Genomic DNA, 17,835 nt, shown 5'->3' with positions numbered 1-17,835 from the left:
ATCAAAAATTTGGAACAGAAACTCAAGAGCCCTGAAGGAGCTCTCTCCCTGGCCAAGCAGGGCAAGAAAAGTAGCAGAGGCAAGACTCATGGGGGAGGGTTTTCCAGTCAGAGCTTTGTACTGGACTATTAAGACCGTCCTAAACACATAGTAAGCGCTCAGCAAATGTGAGTTCCTCCCTCACTCTCTTCTTTCTTGTCACTTTACATAATATTTTAAACTTCTTTTATAGCAAGTGATTTGTTACAACTTACACGTGGTAAACAGTGGATGACTTCTTGGGAGAATCTTAGAAAAAAAGGCACATCCATGCACATGTATAGGAGAGAAGGAGAAAAAGGAAAGGAGCTGAATGAAGGCAAGCCAAACAGGTGCTGAAAAACAAGATGGTGGCAAGATTAGCAATAGCAGACCTGAGATGTAATGTGTTGCATGCCGATTTTAAAAATATTTCTCTTCATAATGACCCCTGCAAAGGTCAGGCATGGCCAGAAGAAAATGAGTCTCATTACTGAGACTTCCATTTTTGCCCCAGAGAGAGAATCATTGAGAGGTCTACTCAGTGACAAGGTCTGTGATAACTAGAGAGGAAAGTGAACCAGGGGCTTCATGGCTTGTACAACAAGAAATTCAGTACAATTCCAAAAACACCCACCAGGGGCCAAGAAAATGCCAAGAGGCCAGAGACATACTGACCAAATCACAGACCTGCCTCCAGGTCACTAAGAGTCCAGCACTTTGGTTTGCTTCGTTGAAATTTTTCCTACAGTTCATACTGAAAATCACAGGGCATGAAATTATGTCTTATATATTAGCATGGTTGTTCCTATTCTGTAGAAAAGCAGAGAAGAGTATAAAAAAAGATAGTAGCTGAGATAGCAGGAAAAAAAAACCCAAAAAACTAAAGGGCTTTAAACTGACCTCACTTTAAATTCTGGAAGTAAATATGTATGCAAGAGCACAAGTGTTGAAAAAGCTCACCAGGAAAAGATGGACACGTTCTGCTCCAGGTGTGTCCAAGCAGCAACACTTGGCATGTTCTCACCTTGGTTTCCTTGATACAGTGAGCAAACTGGAGCAGATTGGCACAACATGGTGGAGGGGACCTACCCTAGCTGAGACATCTTGGCAATCCTCTGCCTCTCTCTGAACCTTAGTGTCACCTTCTATTGAAAGGGAGGTAGTACATCTATTTTGCAAGATTATTTTGAAGATGGGGTAGTTAATTACTTCTCACATACTTCAAAGGAGAACACAGAGCTGTTAACAGGTCCCGGGATTCAAAATATGAAATGACATGCATGTAAAGTGTTTACAAGAAGATCTGGGAAATGGGAAGTGAGATCATCATTATCAGCACCTCAATTAACACTCTGCTGGTTGTATGATGATAACCTGTGCACTTGCAGGGGAGCGACAGTTAAAACTCATGTCTCCTAGGAACAAATTCCGATACTTCCCCATACTATCAATCACCTAAGTCTACAGGCTCCAGTGATTACCAGGCCACAAGACCGGCCTTGATCACCTGGCTCTAGGCTTCTCCCTGCCATCTCCACAGACGTAACTCCCCTCCAGGCTCTCTTTCTGTTCCTCCCACCATGACTCTAGTCTTGCCTCTGTGAGAATACATTCTTTTGCTGCCACCAGAGCCATGAACCCTCTTGTCACAGGATCCATTGTGGGCACAGTGCTCAACAGAAGCAGTCTACTCAGTGTTGCCCTTTGAGTGAACACAGTCCTTGCAGGGACAGTGTTCCAGAACATGCAAGCACCTGCTCAACACCGAGGCATGGTCACGGAAAATGAGTTTCAAATTAAAATTCAAAATAAAGGGAGGGAGATAAAAAAATAAACAGCAGGCCTTGAATAAAACAAGCAGCCACTGAAACAGAAGAAGCACAACTGGACAGCTCTGATTCCTCAAGTTAACAGCTGCCATAATTCAGATAAGAACCTCAGAAATGTCCTTCTCCATTACACAGGTGACCCTCAAAGCTATAGGAAGCTCCGTAACATACTAAGATAGGCGACTTGCAGCAAATACATGTCATGGGAGGGAGGCCTGACCTTCCTTATTACTGGCCCCCTCTCCATACAACTGGCTACTCTTTAGTAGACTGCATATTTATAGATGTCTCCTGCATCACGCCAGTCTCCTTGCATTAGGATGTAAGCTCTACAAGGTAGGGACTCTCCTTTGTGCTGTGGGCCGCAGGAATATATCACAAGAACTCAGCTGGTGATGGCAAAGTCACTACCTGGAGGAATCAGGGAATTCCTCCAGAGGAAGCCAAATCCCAAGGAGTTTTTGGTGTTACTTGGATTGTTATATATCAGCTGTCTTCTGTTATGAAAATCATGTGTGCCTTCATAGTTTTCCCAATTGACTTTTCCCTAAGAAGGGCTAACAGTGTGAACTGATCACTCTCTGGACATACACATTCCAGGTATTTGGAAAACAGCCTCAGGAAAGGCTTTCTCTGGAATCAGATATCTCCCTTGGCCACTTTCAAGGACTACAGGAAACACCGCCCAGGTGGACACTCAACTTTCAAGGACTAACAGTGATAGCAGACCACATACAAGTCTCCTGACTTAAGGTAAATTCCACAAGGGGACACCCTGTAGGTCAGGTGGACATTAAGTAATAGCTTTACACAATTTACCTTGGACCCTCCCTTTTTATACCAGGATTTCCAGGGCATGGCGGGGGAGAAGAGATAAGAGAAGAAGAACTAGATAGGTAAGAACTTGAGAGTAACAAACTGAGATGGGGAAGAACTAGATTGAAGGGCTAGAAGAGAGTACTAGAGGAACGAGATGGGAGATGAGAAAGCCAGATGGGGAAGAACAAGATGAGGAAGAGCCAGATGAGAGAGAAGGAGATGGGAGAGGCATTGATAGGGAAAGGAACTAGATGGATGAGAACCTAGAAGGGACAGAACTAGATGAAGGAATGAAGATAGAACCTAGAGGGGTGAGTAGATAAATATAGAGAGAAATCAGGCAAGAAAGGAGCTAGGCATGAGAGCAGAATAGAAGCTTGTAGAGAAAGAGAGCTATCACAGAATAATAAAGTGTATGAACTAAGAAGTTTCGTGTACATAGATTCATTACTTTTCATCAAAGATTAATTATCAGCTGGCTGTAGATTCTTCCCGGACCCTGGGAGGGGACTATCAAGGGGTCGGAGCCCTGTAGTCCAGGATACCTTTGGGTCACCAAATGTAGCCAAATCCCTGGCAGCATCTCACCAAACAAAGTCCGTATTCAATAAATACCTTTGCATGAAGAAATGGATACAAATGTAACAATGGTCAAGTGACCTCATCTTTACCTTTGAAGTCACAGTCACCTCTACTGTGAAATGGGAATAATACCATTCAATGACCCATATTGTCAAAGTCAGTGAGAAAATGCAGTGAACTGTGTCTGGTAAGGTGGGCTCACTAAAAGAGGGATAATAACACTTCCTTGGTGTGTCATGCCAAAAGACCAATGGCCAAAGAAGCTGGGAATGAAGACACAGGGGTCTTCACTGGTCCTTACCCTGCTATTCCAAAGGGGCTTCCTGGCCCATCTTTGGAGAAGGATGACAAAATTGGAACAATCTTTAACATAAGAATTAGCCAGAACAGTCAGTGGATGAGGGCCTATGAGCAAGACCCTTTTTATTTTTTTTTCCTGTCTGAGATAGCTGAGCAATTCCATGGTTACACTGTCATTTTAAACTGAGCCTTTGAGAGTCCTGGATAAACCTTCAGTGTCAGGGTCTATGTGCATAATGATTAGCCCAAGGGCAGTACAGCTTCTCCCCTTGGGAGCCAATGAACATCCACCTACTTGTTAGAGGCCATGAGCAGCAGAGCAGGGGAGACACAGTGCTTCCATGGTGGGCAGGAGCATGGGCCTTAGCACTTCACGGACCTAGAGTCCAAGTATGCAGTTGCTGGATATTTATTTATATGGAAGCTGCTGAATCACCCTGGCTTCAGTGTTCTCATCCATCTAATGGGAATAATTTAGTTGTATTAGAGGACTGAATTAAGTATTATGTCCTTACCTCTTTAAAGAACAAGATTGGTGGAAGTACCCACTGAAGAAAAAATGTATATTCTGAGTTGGTCAAATCTGATCGAAAGGTTTGTAGTCTTCTAGGTACTGTAACTATCCTCAATTTTTGGTTCTCTGAATTATCTTGCAGTGCACCTCCCTGACAAGACCAATTTACAAAATCATTGCTGACTTGTAGCTCTACATTGTTATTGTGACATATATGTATCGATGTAACAACAATTAAAAAAAAAAAAGAGGCCATGAATTTGAAAGCAAGAGAGGTAAACATGGGAATGTTTAGAGGGAAGAAAGGGAAGGGGGAAATGATGTAATTATGTTATAATCTGAAAAAACTATTTACAAAACCCATTATCAACCGAGATACTGAAGAGCTATAGAGGCCCTGTTTTTCTCTGTAGATGCCCGTTTTCCATGATACTCAAGACATCTGGGGCAGCTATGGGGCTGGGGAAGCCCTGTATATGGAGAATGCCTGAGCTGATTTTGAGCAGGCCAGTCAGGTTCCTGTGGAGCTGTTGTCCCACAGACTTTTATAAAGGATATGTGAGGAGGCCTCAGGTGTCACTACTGCCTGTGCTCTGGGCTTCTTCCTTTGCAAATGAGGAAGAGGGCTCAATTTAAATGTTGAAAGGCTTTTCAGTCCCTTCCCTGACACCCGACACTGGTAAATTCTGAACTGTGTGCATCAGGCTTTCTATGTTCCTTCTACTGCAAGAGCAGCTTCTTTCCTAAGTGCCATCCTGGCGTCTAAAATCTAGCCTAGCCCAGGCAATTATATTATTGTTTTATTTGTTTGTTTTTGAAACAAGTTCCTGTGCACCATGGACCGGCCTCAAACTAGGTATCTAAATTGGACCTTAAACTTCTAGCTCCCCTTCCTCCACCCTCCTGGTGTATGAAGTGTTGAGAATTGAACTCAGGGCTTCATGAATGCCAGGCAAGGACTCTAACAACTGTGGAGCCTAAAAATGGCAAAGCTATGGAAGAAGGGAAGAGAGTGGTGCTTTCCGAGGACAAGGTGGGTTAAAAAGAAAAGAAATCATGGATCACTTTCAAGATACAGGGAATATGGCTGTGGAAACAATGTAAGATACAAAGGATAAGGAGATGTCAAACACACACACACACACACACACACACACACACACCATCTTCTGGAGGTGACATGGTTGTTGCACTCAACAGCTCATAGCAACTGTCATTACCTAAACAAGGCTGAGTCAGCCAATATTTCACCAGCAGTTAGTTCCAGAGGCCCTACCTCTTGATGGCTGCTCCGGGACCATGTCATGTTGTTCAATGGTTTAGTTGCTCATGATTCATTAAAAACCTCCCACCGATGCTCACCCAGGCAACTCTAATCACACTTATCAGGCCACATACAAAACAAGACACAAGAGTAGGATGGGGCCGTCTTGGAAAAGCAGGGTTTCAGTGGAAGAGGGAGAGGGAATTAGTGAAAACAACTAAAATTTACTATATAAATGTGAAATTGACAGAACACATTTTTAAAATTAAAAAAAAAAAATTGTGGAGATGCTGATCATAGGACACAAAATTCCACCTAAACATGCAGAATAGAATTTCGAGAGGAAGTGTATGACAGGGTGCCAATGATAAAGTTCAGGGTTTCACTCTTAACCCTGGTCCCTTGGTGTGCTCATTAATTTAAACAGAAGGCACTTGGGAACAGGGGGATGTTATCATTCCCTTCATACTCAAGAATGGGATCTTTCAAGAGGGAGCCACACAGGCCTGTGTTCCTTCTGTTACTTACCAACCAAGAAATACTAGACTCATTCCATAGAGGAGACTGTAAGCCAAACTCTAGAACCAGAGTTCAGACAAACATTGTCCCTGCTTTTGTCTGCCTTTTGGGTTCATTCATCCCCTCCTCTGCCCCTCATCCCTCTACTCTGCCTTCACAATGGCCTCCCACTTCATTCCCCTCTATCCTATGAAGAAGGGTAGCTTCTCAATCTCACTGTCTTCTTTGGCCCTCACCTTCCCAGATGCCCATGTGCACATAACTAGTTTGCTTGTCTTTCTACCAGTTATTTGTCTACTGTCAGGTCATTTTTCTTTTCAGGCTCAAATACTGAATGACAGCAGAGGGTAGATAGAAGAGTGTATTTCCTTGTTCCTTCTATAGTTCATAATCAGATATGTGCGCTTGAAAACTTTGGACAGCAGACCTTCATGTTCTTACCATGTTACAGCATGCAAGTTTTTCAAAACATCATGTTGTACAAACAAAATGTATTTGATTTGTATCGATTAAAATGATAGTTTTGAAAAGAAATATTGCTCTCTATCCACACAGCTATTTGGGTAGAGAACCAAGGTATTGTGGGTCTAGGGCTTATGTTCCTCCATGGTGTCATTTTGCTAGAGTCACACAGGTGTTAACAGAGCTTTACCTGTGAGCCAGACCTACCTCTCCCTGTGTTTATCCCCTCCATGACCTTCCCAATTCAAATACTGCAGTGAAGACTCTGTGTCTGGATTTCTTTGACTTTAATTGCAGGATGCCCCTTTAAGCTTCAGCCACATCTTCTTAGATCTTTCTATATCTTTTTTATCAAATGAGAAAAGCCCATTTGTTCTGAACTTTGATGTTAATTGTATAACTTTCTCCCTTTATATTCACAGTTCTTTGAGTTTTCAGTTATTCATATATCTGAATGCCTAGCCTCTGTGTTTCATTTTTGGGCTAGTTCATTCCCACAGTTGTGGAATGAAAGAACAAATGAATGAACCAATTCAAATGGTCAAGACAAGTTTTCAATCAACCTTACTTAGCCCCCAATTCCTTAAAAAAAAAAAACCCATACACTTTATCATCTCTTATTTGGAAGTGGTTATAAAATCCCCTATACTTATAAAGTTTACAAATGCACAAGTCAAAATATCCTTAATAAAAATATCCTAATTATAACATAAAGGAAATGTAAGAAATATTTTCTGATTTGAAAATAATGGGAAGTTCTTTTCTTGCAGTGCCGATAGTTGAATCTAGGACCTCACACATGCTATGCAAGCACCCTAGCAGGAGCTCTTTCCTCAGCCCATAAAATAATGTGATTTTCTATGTCTAAATGCTTAGTTACAATGACAGGTGAAGAGTATAATAACATAGTCACAACGTATATACTCTTATAAGCTTGGGTTCAAGAGAACATAGAACTCAACAACATGGACACGCCTTTGTTTAGAGTGGACATTAACAAAGAAGGGCTAAGCAAGTCACAGCACAATAAAAACAAGAGCTACGTAAGGGATGGCTAGAGTAGGGGTAAGTGACAAGAAGGATGGACAGGATGACAAGAAGGATGGACAGGCTGACAAGAAGGATGGACAGGATGACAAGAAGGATGGACAGGATGATAAGAAGGATGGACAGGATGACAAGAAGGATGGACAGGCTGACAAGAAGGATGGACAGGCTGACAAGAAGGATGCAGGGATAAGTGACTCATCCACGATGAACAAGAACAATGGCTTAGTTTTCTGAACTCATCAACAGTCTTGCTGAGATGTCGACGAAACAAAGTACATTTTCCCCCTCTTACTTCAGATCTGGAAAATACACTATCATGAATATGGCATAAAAATTTTTTGCTGATATGTAAAACTGAACTAGGTTTTAGATTCAAGTAATTACAAACAGGTTTCTCATCTACATGAATGTCTGGCAAGATATCTGAAAGTCATATCACACAGGAAAATATCTTCTGTTGTGTACATCTGTCCTGAGTACTATAAGAATGCTTAGCAGTTAGTCCCTAACAATTAAATTCCTGCATTACCACCGTTCCCCCAAGGAGTTTGATCAGAAAGGGAGTTAGCTATACACAGGGAGACAAGATGAGTCTGTTGGGAAAAACTCAGGGCTAAAAGAAAGAAAATAGCTCAGGAGTTGTTCAAGTTGATTCTGAAATCGACTTCTGCTGCAAATAGTAACTTTGGGGCAGTCTGGAAACTTCAAGCACAGTTAGGGTTACATGAGACTGGATTCAGTAGTCACAAGCCATGCCACCAAACCACAGTGTAGCTATCAGCATCAGTCTTGGTAGAGTCTTATGGAAGAAGATGACAATATCGTCCTTGAGGGTTCCTGGGTCCTGTTCCACAGCTCCTTCACCTTCCTTACAGTCTCTCCCTGAGACCAGCCTCCACCAATGACCTCAGTTGCTCTTCCTAAGTATCCTCAAAATACTCAGTTTGAGTTGACCGGGAACAGCCCTGTTTTTGATGAAGCACAACTAAGGTGACACTTTGTTTACTCAGAGGAACTTAGTCAATCAGCCCTGAACCGTAAGTGTAGCCATTGCATTTAAAACGCATTACCCATCTATCATGAGGGCCAGGGTTGACTCCTCAGCCATTCTCCACCTCTCACTTCTTATGCTCTATTTATTCAGTGTGCATTTGTGGTTTTTAATCACCCTGACATTTTATTCCTGCTGCAATAAATATTACTGGAACCTGGCTTTGTGAGAGTCACCATGAACCAAACAGATAACAGCGATGAACAGGAAGATAAAGCCTTATTTATATGTGTGTTTATAGAGGCACCCAATAAATACATCCTGCAGGAAATAAAGAATGAGCACACATACCTTTGCTTTGAGAAAGGTGTGTACTTTTAGATGCTATTGTCTCCTCCCTGCCTTCTCCACCTCATCTTTTCAATCAACATCCTCACTGCCAAATCAGTGTGTCCTTTCCCGTGAGGACTGTCTGGAATATTCTAGGCAAAGCGAGGCTTTAGTCACGGAGCATGGACAACTTTGTTCATGTCTGTGCCCTGGCAGCTGTCAGTTCACTCTGTGAGAGAGCTTTTGCACTGTGCTATGAATGCCTTAGGGGCAAGGGCCATGTCTTATTCATCTTTAAATCCCTAGGAACCAGAGCCACACACGGCACAGACAGGCTTCCAAGATGCTACTACTGACTAATCACCTGAGAGGCAAACTGTCAACATTCTGTCTGCCCACAACAGACTATGGGAAGGCATCCTGGCTTTATCTCCATTGCTTTTATCTCCATTCAGGACACACCAGAATGAAAATGACGGTGACAATCAGAGAGAGGTCATGTGAATTTGCTCTCTTACATTTCAAAGGAAAGCATCTATAGAATTAGGCACACTATTGTTAGCTATGTCTTACTAGTATTAGAGTTTCTATACCAGGCTACCTGATATTGCATCCTAATTTTGTTACTTACTAGCTGTGTGGCTGAGACTAGCTGGCTCTAAAACTGCCCATTTGTAAAATGGCAATAATAATAGCAACTACGTCACAGAATGAGGTGTAAGGTAGCATTTGAATTATTGTTGGTTCATTGAAAGAAAGAGTAAAATTCATATGTGCTTGTGAGAAGTATGTCCCAACATCATGACAATTTGATGTAGACTATTATGCTCCCTCCTAAGAAACAGACTCATCTTTAGGATCTTATAATACTTATGCTTTAGATGGCATAAGTTATAATGATTCTGTGGAATAAAAATTTAAGTGGAGAGAAAGAGAGTCAGTGATGGTCTCAGGGATGGAAGAGCACTCAAGGTTGGAAAGTTTGCTCTGGGTCTACACACTCAGTCATGGATATCCACAGCAGCTTAGTTTCCTCATCTGAAATGAGATTGTCAGCCTCCAGTCTCAATCCTCCAGACTGTCTGGAACACTATAGATATATTGCTGGAAAACTCCTTCCAGCTCTAGATGGGCTCCTGATCCTATAACTAATAACAGAAAGGCAATGGGTGATATCTCTGCCATCTCACTGATCCCTCTGATAGATTAGCTATGCCTTAGGTACGTGAATATTAACAGCTTTCCACAATGATTTATTCCCCCCAACATGATAATAACAGTACAAAATTTATTCACGGAAGGGATCAGAAGTTCTCTGAGATTCAAGACAGGGTGTAAATTGTTGCAAAGGGTCTTTTTAATTGGGCTCAAAACATTGTTTGACAATTTAGGTTTTTAAAATTCTAGCTATTGTCACATTTTTCAGCAAATGTTTCTTTTCTCAGCTTAAAAAAAAAGTGCAGTCAAACGTGGGCAAAAATACTCAGACAAAAAAACAACCAGGATTTGTCATTCCAAATGACAAAGTCTAGTTTTCCACGTCCTTAGCATGAAGATCCCAGCATGCACTGGGTTGCCAGTTCATTGCAGGGCAAGGGCAAGGGTTCAGTACAGGCTGCACAGTTTCCCCTGGAAGGTTTTCATGCAGAAAACACCAATGGTTCTTACTCTCAGGGGAAGTGAAACCTTGAAATTCAGCTCAGAAATTAAAAGACTTGACTTTGCTGTATATCTCTTGCCTTATCTGACTCCCTTCACAAGATCCTATGGCCCGGTATAGTCTCATTGTGCCCAGGGATGGCGGATTCACTCATTCTGTGTCACTGTTGAGCAATTCAGCCTACCAAGAAAAGTTTCTTCTTACTCATATACTAAAACTGCCTTTTAGAAACTTCCAGCAAGGAGCCCTCTTTTCATTCTCAAGGTCATACAGGACAAGTTGGCTGCTTCCGCTAGATAGCTTTTGCAGTTCCATCCCTTGTACTTCAGATTTAAATGATTTAAATGAACTCAGCCTTGGGCTGCAGAGATGGCTCAGCAGTTAAGAGAACATGTTGTTCTTGCAGAGGACCTGGGTTTGATGCCCAGCACCCACATAGTGGTTTACAACAATCTAAAACTTCACTTTCAGGAGATCTGATGCCCTCTTCTGACCTTTGTGGGCATGTGGTACACAGACATACATGCAGGCAAAACATACAAAAAGTAAAATCAATAAATCTACTACTACTACTACTAATAATAATAATAACAACAACGATAAAACCTGAATTCTTTTGACTATTTTTCTAGGACTTGTGTTGTGGTATATTAATATGGGAAGTCTGTAGAAGCTGAATGTACCAGAGGCCCAGTTACCACATAAAACTGCATCAGGCTAAGCTGGAGAACAAATACTCAGTTCTGCCTCCTTTTCTGATTTCCCACCAGTGATATGACATTTTCTCTCCACCAAGTCAATTGCTTTGGGGCTGATATAGATTATTTTACTGTTTTCTTATATAAAGATTTAAAAAAATACTGCTGCACAGTTTGATGTTAGAGGAGGCATATAGAAGTTAAGAATGTAAACTATCTCTCTTCATTGGTAAACATTTTAGGTATGAGATATCTACCTGGCTAGAGTCTATTTGATGGAGGGGCAAGGCATAGAGGAGCAGTAGCAGCAAAGCCCAAAATATGGTCACCAAACAAGAAAAAATACCAGATACTGCAAGCTCCTGCTTCTGCCTCTGTCCCTTTGCACACACTGGTTGTCATGGTAGTAGACAGAGCTGGAAATTGGAAGGAACTAGAAATGACATCATACTATTGGGGCATCTAAATCATTTGCATAAATCATTTGATGCTCTCCCATAGAGTGCTGAAGGACAGAGATGTTCTCTAAGTTTGTGCATTCCTGAAGTTCTCTATTTACTGTGCTACAGGATCCCAGAGGTCAAGTGTATTCTAAGAAGACTTGGCCAGCCTAGTTCCCAGTCTGCTAGTCCCCGCTCTGATGCCTGGTCCTGACCACCAAGATAGACACTGATTTATCAATATCTTTTCAATTGTTTTTAATGTGAGGTTCTAGGATGAGCACAGATATCCAAAAGTATAATCTTTTTCAAGTTCTGAAAGCACAGTTTGAAGAAGGCAGTGGAGGCTTACACTGGGCTCTGAGTCCTGCTGAATTCACATCTGTTCCCTACTTACTCCTGGGCCGTCATCCTAAACTCTCTTCCACAAAGGCATCAGCAAACAGTCTCATATTTTCCAATAATACAGAGGTAAACTGTATTGATTTTCTATTCATGGTAATCTGGGGTTAAATCTATATTCTGCCTCCTGAACATTGCCTTGTAAATACTTTTCAGTTTTCCATATTTCATGCTGTTTTGAGACAGTCAAAGATCTTTCTGGCTCAGGAAGCACTGCCCTTACCATGGCTAGCAAATTCTTAGAATCGGCTGTGTCCAGCAAGGACTATGCTGTTGAGTGACAGGCAAACTGACCAATCCAGTGTTGTGGGATATTTGATCACACTGTGACACTCCAAGACTGATAATAAAGTTAACCTTGAATCAGGAGGCGGAGTCAATGACTCGCTGACTGGAATTAGCCATAGAGATTATGGAGGACCCAATAGAAGATAGAGAGGCAAAGGAAGGAAGAGGGAGGGGCTTGGAAAGATTCTCAGGGTTTTCGATCTGAAAAATTTGGAGAGGGAGGGTCAGCTGATCCTTCCTCCGCTGCTTTCTTGCTCTATCAGGCTTTTATCCCGATATTTGACTCCCAAGTTTTTATTGATAATAAAATAATTTAGATAAACACCTCAATTCAATGCCAGGCATTCTCTTCAATCCCTATCCCACAGAAGAAAATCTGCTCTGCTTTAATCCCTCCAGAGCTACCACACTCATGGCCTAGAGCCAGAGGAAATGATTCACAATCAGCTGTTCCAAACTGCCCCCTTGCCCTGCATTGCACTTCCTGTGGGAACTCAGTAAGCATCACAGTGTAAGGTCTCAGAGGCCCTTCCACTGCTACCTTCTGGTCTTCAGCTGCCCTTGTGTCTTCCCCATGTGGCCCTATGTGGTATGCTAACTTTCCTTTCTAGGACTTGCTAATGTAGTAAGCTTTTTGTTTGCTTGCTGTTTCCGGAGCCTCCTGACCACAGAAGATACATCTGACTGACTTATTCAAAAAATAAACAAACAAAACAAAAGCAAACAAGCAAACAGGTAAACTTAGGACAATCAGTAAGCCTAAGATGTAACAGGCACTCAGCCAAGCAAATGTTTGCCAAAATACATGAGCTCTAACTGGTCCCTGCTATACCTCATTTTTTGAAAGTTGTGTCCAATGTTTTGTCCTTGACATCTATAAAACAGGGATAATGATGCCACCTAGCTCTTGGATAGGTTGGTTATATAATCTGGAACTTCTAAAGGTTGAGGATGCCTGGAACACAACACACATTGGATGAAATACTGCTTGTGTTTGGTTATACTTTGAACCCTTGGGTCCTCCTAGGTTCAGGTGTTGGAGGTTTAGTCTTTAGGATGGCAATGTCAGAAATGGCATGAACCTCTATGGGGGAGAGACTCCTAGCTAATCTTTCTTCAACTGTCGTTATGCCCTCAGAAGGAGTTGTGGGACCCCAGTGTCCTGCTGTCTCCCTGTTTCCAGATATGATCTCTTGCTCTCAGGCATCCTCACACTGCCGGGACACAAGACAGTCTAGGGTTTTCACCACAGCTAAGCTAAAGCCATAGGTATGACTTTAAACTTCCATAACTATAGCTAAATAAGCCCCTCTTCTTTATAAAGTCAGCAGACTCCATTGTTTTACTACAGACTTGGAAAATAGTAGTTAGAATTATTGCATGTTTGTAGGGATGAAACTGAATAATGCATGTAAAACAACTAACATAATTTAGTTAGGAGGCACTGGATAAGTGCATGTGTTTATTACTAGTTGTTATTTTTATTGTGTTAAAATACATATTGTGTTAAAACAAAATTTACATGAACTCTTTTAAAGTATATAGTCCTGTGCCATTAAGTACATTCATACTTTTTAAAGATTTGTATTTATTTACTCTGTGTGTGTGTGTGTGTGTGTGTGTGTGTGAGAGAGAGAGAGAGAGAGAGAGAGAGAGAGAGAGAGAGAGAGAGAGGGAGAGAGGGAGAGAGGGAGTGTGTGTGAGCACGCACATGTATATGTATGTGTGTGCAGTGCTTATGGAGGTCAGAAGAGGGTGTCAGATCCCTAGGAGCTGAAGTTATAAGCACCAGCTGAGACATGGGTGCTGGGACCTGAACTTGGGTCTCTGCAAGACCAGTGTGCACTCTTGTCTGCTGAGCCATTTCTCGACACCCTATTCATACATTATTTTCAATAATCACTGTCACCTACTTTCTAGATCACTTTCAAACCAAACCCCCATGCTATTAAAAACAATTCCTATCTTCCTTCTCTCTTGTCCTTGGCAGGCATCAGTACATCTCTGGCTCCAGGATTCTGGAGATTCAAGATTCCTCATTCAGCTGGAATCTCACAGCATTTGTCATTTTGTACCTAGCTATTCCATTCAGTGTTTTCTTCAAGGTTCATCCAGTTTGCAGACCTTGCAGACTTTCCTGGCATGTTTAGGCTCTCTAGCATTCTACTCTATAGACAACTATATTTTGTTAATTCATTGGCTGTTTGGGCCATTCCCACCAACTGGTGGTTGTGAATATGTTTATGACCAATATCTCATCTACTTCTCTTTATTCAGATGTAATTTTCCCACAGCATTTTTCTTTAAGAAAACACATTTTAACTTCTGAATTATCATCTTTTCACCTTTGTGTTACTAACCAGAACAAGCAAGAGACAATAATAACACAACACAATCAAGGTCAAATAATATGGATGGTTGGTATATTGCTTATAAATTGCCTGGTGCATTATCTTTACAAAGTTCAAAGGAGGTGATGCATATGGAGGTGTTTTATAAGCGGTGAAACACTGAGTGAACAAAAGGAAAAACCATTCTGGTTTTCTCAGGCATGAGGTCCCAGAATGCTTATCTGTTTTTCCTTACCTTCAATGACCAACACCAACAATGTTGTGTGAGCTCTGGGGATGAGTTGGGAATTTGGTGCAGTTGTGAGCTTGATGATAACACAAACCCCTTTCTTTGGTAGGTTCAATAACGATGCTAGCCCTCACTGTTCCTGGTTAGAAAGTGATGGTTTCTTGCCATCGTTTCTTTCTTTCCTTTTTCCTTTTTTTTTTTTTTTTCATTTTAGATTAAGATCTCTATTTATTCATTCCATAACAGCAACTGCAATGTGTGACAAGTTAAACTGGTGAGTCTGAGGCTTTGACCAAGTTCAAAACCAACATGTGTCTCCCTCAAGTGCACATCACTGAAGTTACCAATACACACAAAAGTTTAATGCAAACTGCCACATGACCACCACCACTCTTTGGAGCCCATCAATCTCCAATTAGATGACTGGGATAGTGTGACACTTAGACCACAATTACAGTATAAGAAGCATGGTGCAGTAATGCTCTGGCCAAGTCACGCAAGAGACTTGCTTTGATGGACGATCATAGTTGATCAAGTTTGTCAGTTGTTTTATGTGTTTTTATGCTTATTTGATATTCCTGCCCAGAGAAAAGAGGCTTTTTAGTGGCCCATCTGTCAATGGGTTCAATTTCATATTGCTGTGTGACTCTTTCACTTACCCCTGTCTTCTCATCAAAGATTTTGATTCCTCCAAAGGAGATGGTTAAAAAGATTTTCTGTTTGTGTTCTCCTTTGGAACGAGCGCCAGCAACAACACCCTGTTGAAAGGAAGAACAAGGATTTTACTTAAGTGTTTTCATTTGAAAATTCCCTCTGGTCCAAAGGCATGTCAGACAGCATGAGCTAGAACCGCCAATCATACACACCCTTCCTTTGCCCTTCTATGCTCTCTACGTCATATCCTCACATCTTCTGCATGTTTTAGGGTAATAGTGGTTTTGGCTGTTCTCTCACGGGGCAAAGATATACCTAGCCACCCAATACAGGGGATGTCTCCTTTGTGCCGCAACACATGGCTCAGAGTTGGGATAGACTACTTGAGACGGAAACAATATGATCCTCATATTAACATCTCTGTTGGGTTTTTGTATTGAATGTGGATTTAATGTTTTAAATGAAGTAAGTTACTCAGCATAGTCTCAAAGATTAAGTTTTTATAGCCCAGGATATTTTTGTATGAATGAATTCTAGACATTAGAAAGAAGCAAAGATATGCTAGACCCCACCTTACCTCCTTCTCCCCCATCCTTTCTTGGCAAAACCTGATTATAATAATTTATGCACGGTGTTTGTAATAGTTACTCAAAACCATTTATATTATACTTCCCTTGTCATTCTTGTACTTGGGGGTACAACACATACTAAATACATTCATTATTTCCCACGTGCCCAGATAGTTTATAAACTGAAAATACATATATGAACCCACAAGAAGGTAAAGCTCAAGGAACATAGAGATGTCACTTTGTTCTCTGGTCTAGCCCTTGAGCTTAGGACCTCCCTCTATCCCTACTGGTGTGGGCATCAGGTACTCATCAGATGGCCACTAAATGAGTCTATACTATTCACTCCAGGGTTATGTGATTTACTTTTTAAAGTCAGACTTTGTGGTGGCAATCACAGGTGGATATGGATGTTAGACTAGAGCACAGTTGGCAGGTAAAGTCATTTCAGAGATTTCCACATGTTCTAGGCTGCTATTCACTCAGCATTAGGCATCTCAAGATCTCCATTCCTGCATCACTACTTACGATGAGGCTCAGCTCCCAGCAGTAGTGGCACTGGGCTTCAGGCATAGACAAATCTGAAATAATATTGACTTCACAGCTCTAGGAGGTCATAGTGCTTTGTGCTACTCTCAGAATACAGTGCTCCCAGGATTCACTTGGGGAATAACTGGTGGTGGAGACCTGTCAGTATAGACAGAGGTACAAGGAGGGGGCCTGCTTATAAAATTGTGTGATTTTATCTGTTTTGGGTATGTAAAATCATCTCCACCTTACAATATCTGATTATACTCCTGATTCTGGACAAAGGACTTCATAATAGTTTTGTTTCCCCAAGTGTAAGTTCTATTTCTCATACACTTATGGTTCTGTTCTTGGTTCTCCAGGCTCTATCTTTGGGACTCATCTTGCCCATAGTTTCAATCATCATTCTTCTACATAAGGATTCTAAAAGGTGACTTCTTTAAAGGTCATAGACATATGGCTACTGGGGAGTACCTTAGAGGTAGATGAATAAAATCAAGCTGAAAAAAGATAAATTAATCCTCCAAACAGAACATGATACAACTGAGTGCTAAACTATTACCTGTTAACCACTGGGCATCTGGAGGTCTAGTTTTTGAGTGTCTAAGGAATACTTTAACTTCTCTGAACCTATATTTATAGTTATAAAACAGAGAAACCATTTTTAGCTGATGTATATGCCCCACTGACTCTAAGTTGAAATGCAGTAATGGTCTGGCAGTGAGTTGACAGTGGGCTCCTCGGATTCATACACAGAGACTGTCCAGAACCTCTGTAATGCAGGAGAAAATTCTCTAATGGGGGATGTATCAGCTTCAGTCTAACAAAGGGAATCTTTTCTTTCTTTCTTTTTTCTTTCTTTCTTTCTTTCTTTCTTTCTTTCTTTCTTTCTTTCTTTCTTTCTTTCTTTCTTTCTTCCCTTCCTTCCTTCCTTCCTTCCTTCCTTCCTTCCTTCCTTCCTTCCTTCCTTCCTTTTTTCTCCCCAGTGTTCATATGGTCTAATAGGAGTGAGTAGGCCTTTTTTCAAAGCTAAAAGGAATTTTGTACTTCTCTCTTTCCTGGGCAGGTGGCCAAATGCAGAATCGATCATTTATGTTTCTGTGCTTCTTACAGAAAAACCACTGGGAGCTGAAATGTCAACATTCTTCTCAGCAACTTGCAAATAATGAAACACAATCGTCTGGAAATGAAGAACCCCTCAAAGGTGTTCAGTGCATCTGGCAGGAGAATGTTATAGCAGGACAAACTCCCTGGGCCTTGGGACCTCATGATTATAAGGGATGACAGATGGAATGTTTCACTACAGGACACACACACACACACACACACACACAC

At 41.4% G+C, this 17,835-nt stretch overlaps 1 protein-coding gene across 9 annotated transcripts in view; it reads right to left on the bottom strand.

The window, feature by feature from the left end:
- Positions 1-17,835, bottom strand: part of Dab1 (DAB adaptor protein 1) — a 1,169,406-nt gene that overhangs the window by 119,939 nt on the left and 1,031,632 nt on the right. For all 9 annotated transcript variants that reach the window (XM_036177323.1, XM_036177321.1, XM_036177320.1 and 6 more), the window contains one exon: positions 15,409-15,507. In XM_036177323.1, coding sequence (XP_036033216.1) covers positions 15,409-15,507 — 99 coding nt within the window. The remainder of the gene's footprint in view (positions 1-15,408; positions 15,508-17,835) is intronic.

This window comes from Onychomys torridus, chromosome 2 (genome assembly GCF_903995425.1).
Source record: "Onychomys torridus chromosome 2, mOncTor1.1, whole genome shotgun sequence".
Taxonomy (NCBI): domain Eukaryota; kingdom Metazoa; phylum Chordata; class Mammalia; order Rodentia; family Cricetidae; genus Onychomys; species Onychomys torridus.
Note: the sequence above shows the minus strand (reverse complement) of the source record. Positions and strands in the feature narration are given on the sequence as shown.